The sequence below is a fragment of the Centruroides vittatus genome, unplaced genomic scaffold, assembly GCF_030686945.1.
Source record: "Centruroides vittatus isolate TY-2023 unplaced genomic scaffold, ASM3068694v2 contig_3105, whole genome shotgun sequence".
Classification (NCBI taxonomy): Eukaryota; Metazoa; Arthropoda; class Arachnida; order Scorpiones; family Buthidae; genus Centruroides; species Centruroides vittatus.
Genome location: NW_027122001.1, coordinates 35,082 through 42,902, shown reverse-complemented (window position 1 = coordinate 42,902; position 7,821 = coordinate 35,082). Strand labels below are relative to the sequence as shown.

Genomic DNA, 7,821 nt, shown 5'->3' with positions numbered 1-7,821 from the left:
TTAATTAAAGCGGCGGAAGTATTATGTCCAGCACGAAAAAAAAATTTAAAAGTGTAAGTTTAAGTCGAAATACTGTAGCTAGCAGAGTTGATGAAATAGCCGATAATTTGAGAAATCGGCACAATTCAGCAATATCAACATTTCAAGCCTACTCTATTGCAATTGATGAAAGTACAGATATTCGAAATATCGCTCAGCTGGCCGTTTTTATTCGCGGATGCAATGTTAATTTAAAAATAAGTGAAGAACTTTTGGAAATCATTCCTATGCATAATACAACCACCGGAGCTGATATTTTTGATGCACTTATGGAAGTTTTGAAGTATAAGTTACCGTTGGAAAAGTTGGTTTGTTTCGCAACTGATGGGGCACCTACCATGACTGGTATTACTAAAGGAGTTGTTGCAAGACTAAAAGAAACATGCATACAGCATGGTAACAGTAATTTTGAACATTTTGATTGTATTGTTCACCAGCAAGTACTGCGCTCCAAAGTTTTAAATAGCGGACATGTTTTAAAAATAGTCATCAAAATTGTAAATTATATTCGAGCACGTGGACTTAATGATCGTCAATTTGCTTCATTTCCGGAAGATATTGAATGTGAATACACCGATCTACCATATTATACGGACGTTCGTTGGCTTTCGAGTCATAAAGTGCTAAAACGATTCTTCACATCGCTGGACGAAATCATAACTTTCTTGGAAACAAAAAATTTTGAATGCGCTGAATTAAAAGGTGGACAATGGATAAATGACCTGGCTTTCTCAGTTGATATCACGAGTCATCTTAATCAACTTAATCTTAAGCTTCGAGGCAAAAATCATGTTGTTACAACGCTATTTGATAATATTAACGCTTTCAAACAAAAATTATCACTTTGGCGAAAACAAATAGAAAAAGGAAGCTTGTCTCACTATAAAAGCTGTCAATATCTATTGCTGAAATCACCTAAATTAAAATTTACAGAATATGCTCACCAAATTAAATTTTTAGAATTGGAATTCAATCGAAGATTTTCTGATTTTAAAAGCTGTGAATTACAATTTCGTCTTTTTACTTCGCCTCTATCTATCGATATCGAAACTGTTGATGAAAACTTACAAATGGAATTAATTGAAATTCAATGTGATAATTTGCTGAAGCAAAAATACATGGATGTTGGAATTCCAGATTTTTATACATATTTATCTGTAGATCGGTTTTTTAAAATGTTATCGTTTGTTACCCGTGTACTGGCTATGTTCGGGAGCACTTATTTATGCGAGCAACTATTTTCCTTAATGAAAAATAACAAAAATTCAGAAAGGTCAAGGTTAACCAATCAACATTTATCTTCAGTTTTAAAAATTGCATCGGCTCAATATATTCAATCAAATTTTGATGACTCGCTTTGTGAAAAACGTTGTGAAATATCTTCTAAAAAGTCATATAATACTGTTATCTTGTTTATTTCTTATTGTAACTTTTATTTTTGTTTTTTATAAAAAATCATAAAATATTTACAGTTTAAGTTTAAAAAATAATATGAAATATAAAATGTCTATGTACGTATAATATACAATACATTAAGTCTAATAAATACATAATATAATCATTCTAAGAACCGTATTTTATTAATTTTTTGAACATTAATAACGTGCGGCCCCTGACTCATAAAAAATAGATCATGTGGCCCGAAATATCATATGAGTTTGACATGCCTGCCATAAACTGATTAAAGATTCGACTAACTGGTACAAATTCCCTCTCTTACTACGTTTTACTATAGCAATTAGAGAATTTAAAAATCATGTCACCCCAATTTGTATTATTGAATACCATTGTTTAAATTTACAAAATTTTTGTTTTATGATTTCAAAGTGTGATTTTGTTTATTTTTTACTTTGTTTATACTTATTTTATTATAAAAAATTTTAATGAACATGTTGTATAAATTTATGTTTACTTTTGAATGTCTGTTTTATTTAATGTAGTTGTTGATTTAATTTATTGTATTATAGTAGCGTGAACTGAAGAATGAGTAAAGCCCAAAATGCATATACATTAATATTATAATAAAATGTATTTGATGATATTTTGGCTGCTTAGTTTTTGTTATACGAAAAAATTGAAACACTGTATATGGAAAATTGATAATGCGTTATTTAGTTTATTAAATTTAGGAAGTGTGTTTGAATAATCTAATATTATAATACGATCCATATATTTCAGAGATTTAATAATTCGTAAGAATTACAACATAATTCCGCTTTTATAGTTTGCATAAAATTTTTGTTAATTCTCACATGTTGAGTTCTTACATAAACAGTAATTCGGTGCCAAATCAGATTCGTACATAAACACTTTAAATTTAGTTCTCTTAACAGTTACAACACGATACATTGAAATTTTTCTTTGAAATTTAGTATTTTAAACGTTTATTTAAAAAATAGTCACTACAGATAAGCACTATTAGCATCATATTTCAAACGCTACGTATTTTGAGTCTGCTTTATGCCTACGTAGCTTACCTAGCAAATTTGACTCATAACCTCGGAAGAAAGAAGGTAGCTTTGGAGCGCGACCGAGCGTACACTTACTCAGCTTCACATAGTTTCGGCAGCTCATACATTACATTGTAGCGGCAATTAAACATAATTTTCATAAACAGGTGTTTGTTTATGAAAATTATGTTTAAAAGCCGTTAATTTTATGCACATGAAAAATGTGCATGTTTTTACATATCATTATATTTTTTTTCAAAAACCAATGTCAATTTTAAATTTTTATAAAGATTCAATTGTTATTCAAGTAAATGTACGTTTTGATATTTGTATCCCAAGTGATTGTCACGAAGATGATTTAAGAAATATATTAAATTGGTGTAAGTATTTTCATAATATATGTTAACGTAAATATATATTTTTTTCTAAAAGTTTATTAATTATAAACATATCTTTTAGTGGTAGGAAGTGAATTTTCAGCTAGAGTTGATTATTGCAAAGCGAAAAACCAGAAAGTTGTTTATTCCACTGCTCAAATAATATGTTTGTAAGTAATACTTTATTATTTCAACTCTTTTTTCATAGATAAAAGTTTGTATTAAATAATTAAATTTAATGTGAATGAATGACAGTCTTGCATTAAGATGTTGATCTAACTATTGTTGATTGGAAGTTTTATGCGCATGAAATAGCTTTTTAAATATATTTGTTATTGTTTTTTTCGGATAAAATGTAAATGTTTTTACTTTTATGTTGTTCACTACACACTTAAAAATTTGTATTTATACGAGAATTTCTTTGAAAATATACTCGTCAAGTCAGAATGACAGTTTACTTATATTAAATTTGCCGTGGTGAATCTTGACATGGTCATCTCACTATGAATTAGAAATTACCATGATCAAATATTTTTATGTTTCTATACTTCACTTTAGACATAAACGTCGTTCTGTACTTTCACTCAGCTGCCGGGCTTTTTTAGTCCTGCCTGTATTATAGTTTATTGTGACCGGACAAACCTTTATTAAATAGAACGATCACTTATCATTCAATTCATAGAGAAATGTTGCATGTTTTATCGCGCACTAAATATTAGTAACATTTTTAATTAACTAACTTTTACAGTAAACTCTTAATTTTATACGATAATGAAACAAAAATATTTTTTGCATGTGAAAATTTATACTGATATTTAATATGATTAATTACTTAACTACTTGGCACACAGTCAACTGTGTTTTCAGTTATATCTGCCATAATTACATTTCATCCATAACTCTTTCCGCTCTATTCGCAATAGAAATACATTTTTCACACCTATCGTGTGCTCAGACAAGCTATCAACGAGGATCAACATGATGATAAAAAGCAAATTTTGACAAGTTCCATGCGGAGTCCATGCGGATTCGATCCCAGATTCCATTTGTTGTTGTTATTGTTATTATTGTATAAATTATAACTTAAAGTACAAACGTATGTAAATTTACACAAGTACAGTACATTAACTTTTAGCATATAAATGTAGAAAATTGAAAAACAACATTGTACAACCCGATAGAAGTTACGGTAAATAAAAGCAATAGCCAAATCATACTGTCATTATTTAAAAATAAAGTTACTTACAGATTGATTTACAGCGAAAAATATTTTGAATTACAAGGAAATAAATAGGTATTCGATACCACAGACACGACTATTTTTAATTGTTTTTCGGGTTATATTGAAAAGTTTCTAAATTTTCATACAACGTACAATTTTTTACAGGTCGTTCTTCGCTTTTTTCTCAAGTTGGGTTGTCCTCGCAACTTTTGTCGAAACTTTAATGGAATTAGGCATTATCTCTTCAAGTGCCGAAAGAGGTCAGAGTAAAATCGTGAATATTACTTACAATTTATTCATTTTATAATAGTATACATTGTTTATTTTATTATAAAAAAGGAAATAAAATTCTTTCATGCGTAGTAACGAGGATGGACTCTGTATGACTTAATTTCGTAATTTATTCTATAAAAGAAATTATACCAAATATGTACGCGATGCTTGAAGTTTATCGTGAATTATGAAAAGCTTACTCACGTGACGTAAAAGTGTTCGTTTTGAATGTAGTCATGATGCAGTAAATGTATATTCATTGAGTTACGCTTTTGATCGAATTAACTGCTTTAAGCAACATAGACTAAGCTACACAAAATTATTCCAAATGAAATGTATTTAAAAAATAGTGAAAAAAAACTATTGTTAATTTTATTGTTTTTAATCTGATGATATTTTCGGATATATCTCATATTAAAGTGACTATTTTCACTGAAATAATCATGCTAAAACTTTATTTCGAAATTTATCATGAAAGATTTTAATGGAAAGTGTGAAAGAAATGCCGTTTTTTGTTTAGCCGTAAAACTGCGGTTTTTATACAACTACCTATAAAGAAATAGGTAGTTGCATAATGAGAGTTATTTTTTTTTTAATCAAGGAAAGTTTAAAAAAAAACAATTTGATACAAATATCTCAAAAGATAAATTATTTAAAATTTAATTACAAAAACTACTTCGTTACTTGTGACTAATAAAGAGGCTCATTACAAAACCACCTATTTAATTAACATAACCAAAATGCATTTTAAACTTACTAGATAGCACATCAATACTTATCTCGATTTTTACTAGACTTGTTTAGTATTGTTGTGTTACTCTCCAAATGATAATTTAAAATCCTATTAATAAGGTTTATATAATAATTCGTAATAATTGTACTATTAACGTATATTGTAATATTGGCAATTGTCACCACAGACTGTGTTTCATGTATGCCATACAATTGATATGAGCCAGTATGTCTGTCATACAAGATAAGTTAATTAAATTACCTTAGTATGTTAACACTCTCTTCATTAATCATAAGTAACTGAATAGTGTTTATGATTAAATAAAACAGGCAAGATGCTCGTGATTATATAGAAAATTTCTTAATCTCTCAGACTAGTGGACTTTCCAAAACTAGTTAGAAAAACTTTCGTATCTGAAAATAAACTTTTTGATTATATCTATAGATTATAGAAAATTTTTTAGCTTCACAAAATTCAGTGCTGAGTTTTGTTATAAGAAATTCATGTAAGATTTTTACTATATTTATTAAGTTCAATTATATCTGAAAATTTAATTACAAAACTTATTTTGAATATTTTATATTTAGATACTGCCACAAGAAACTTAATCTTTGTTTCGTTGTATCGGTCAATTAGTAAGCTACGTTCTCATTGTATAAGAGACAGAACTGCTGTATTTTGTGGAATTAAATTTTTCATAATCTGCATAGTAGTTTATGGGCACATTTTTATAGCGCTCGCTACTGAAACAGTAGGTAAGTATTTTGTGTCGCTTCTTTTTCACTTTATTTTGAAAGTTCCTTAAAAATAATATTTTTGATATTCTGGTATAAGTGCTCTTGCATAGCATACAGTGAGTGCTTTAAGAATATATTAACAACTACATAGAAAAGATGCATAGTTACTTCAAAACGGATAGCACACTGCCATACTGCATTGTTTGAGAACCCACAACTGTGTTGCGAGTTTTTTCCATGCAGCCAACAAGATGCAAAAAGAGTGAGTTACATTTCACTCAGAAGAAGTAAGAGAACTATAACATGTTTATTTTCACTTACTTTATCTACGTTAATATGATAATTTAGTTTCTGATAGTGTTTTCATATGCATACTTGATTTTGTCTGCAGGGGAAATACGTACAAAATGACATACGGTTTTATTTTATATTCATAACTCTTTATTGGTAAATCACAGAACTGTCATATTATATACCAATCATCTTTGGTTCTTTTCCTATGAAATATAATAAACATTTATAATATGAAAATAATAGAAAAAAATATTGTTAGTTTAATTGAGATCAGCCAAAATCTATTTTCTCCGTATACTATAGATAAAATGACACATTACGTAAGGACAAAATGACATACACGTAAAAACTATAAAATTACTGACAAAGTTCACAAATGAAACGCTTGGTTCTTTCAGAAACGTCAGCGCAACAAGCGTTAACCCAACGCAGACAATTCAAGCACCATAACCAGTCTTCTCCAGGCTTAGATCGGGAAAACAGATCATTGCAATATACTGTATGTATGGACAATCCTCTTCATCATCTTGAGAGTTTTCAGGAAAATTTTTTTTTCAGTGTCTTCTTTAAGTAACATTTTAGTACCGTTTCGTCTTCTTTTCTCTGGTGGAGCTTTGGGCTCATTTTTTGAATTAATTGCCTTCATATTAGGAGTAGAAGTTAAAACTAAACACGTTTGTCGAGTCTTTGGCTTACGGTTTCCTTGACCACTTATAAAACGTTCTTTTGGGACTGAAGAAATCTCCTTAATAGACACAGCAAGAGTAGAGGATGATGGATGTTCTTTAGTAGCAGCACTTGAATGATGCAAAGAAACCGTAACGCAGGGGACCCCTGTAAATTTGGCTAGCCAAAGGGAAAAAAGCAATTTAGGAACCAAGTTCGACGTATTGCAAAAATTTAAAAAAAAACTTTTTTTCAAATAAAACAGATGGTTTCTTTTAAATAATAATCAAAGACTTTTTTGGAAGCCATTTTTATAATTAATAAAACGTTAAGAGGTAAGTTCCTTGACTGAGCTCTTATGGACTAAATGACATACCTATGTTATTTAGTCCATATAACGGTATGAAAAAACAAAATTATAAAATAAATACAAAGATGATATTTTTAATGGACAAAGTTATTTAAGTGCTACAACAACTTCTTGAGGGTTGAAATAAATGCTACACAAATAGATAAAATAGTGAAAATCTTACCATCTATACAAAAAACTTGTTGCAAGGAAAAAACTCGTAACGTATCAATGCTTGTCGTCGGCCATGACACTCGGGCGAATGAGAGGAGTGCGTTCACGTTTTGACAGGTTAGTAAAAGCCTCTCAGATAACATGCTGTCGTGGTCAGTTGCGCGCTTGAGACAGCCAAATTCGAATTATGTTGCCTATGTCATTTTGTACGTATTTCCCCTACTTTCTGGTGGTTCTCCTTCTGGTGGTTCTCCATAATAAAAATTATATAAATCACTGCCCAGATGACAACATGATATTACGGAAACCATAGTAAATTACTGCACTTTGGTATTAGACTTTACAGTTTTTTTTTTCAAGCAGTTTGCATAAAACACTTTGTTTTTCTATTGACTTAACTGTGTACAAAATATGTTTGTACTGCAAGCATATTGCGAATTTTTTAAAAATACGTAAATATGCCTACAAGTTCAATAAAGGTATTTGAAATATGTTATTAAATTAGAA

At 29.3% G+C, this 7,821-nt stretch overlaps 1 protein-coding gene across 1 annotated transcript in view; it reads left to right on the top strand.

Moving 5' to 3' along the window:
* Positions 1 to 23: 23 nt before the first annotated feature.
* Positions 24 to 7,821, top strand: part of LOC136973196 (nose resistant to fluoxetine protein 6-like) — a 31,108-nt gene continuing 23,310 nt past the window's right edge. The window contains exons 1-5 of the mRNA XM_067267898.1: positions 24 to 1,131; positions 2,780 to 2,869; positions 2,949 to 3,036; positions 4,254 to 4,348; positions 5,682 to 5,849. Coding sequence (XP_067123999.1) covers positions 24 to 1,131; positions 2,780 to 2,869; positions 2,949 to 3,036; positions 4,254 to 4,348; positions 5,682 to 5,849 — 1,549 coding nt within the window. The remainder of the gene's footprint in view (positions 1,132 to 2,779; positions 2,870 to 2,948; positions 3,037 to 4,253; positions 4,349 to 5,681; positions 5,850 to 7,821) is intronic.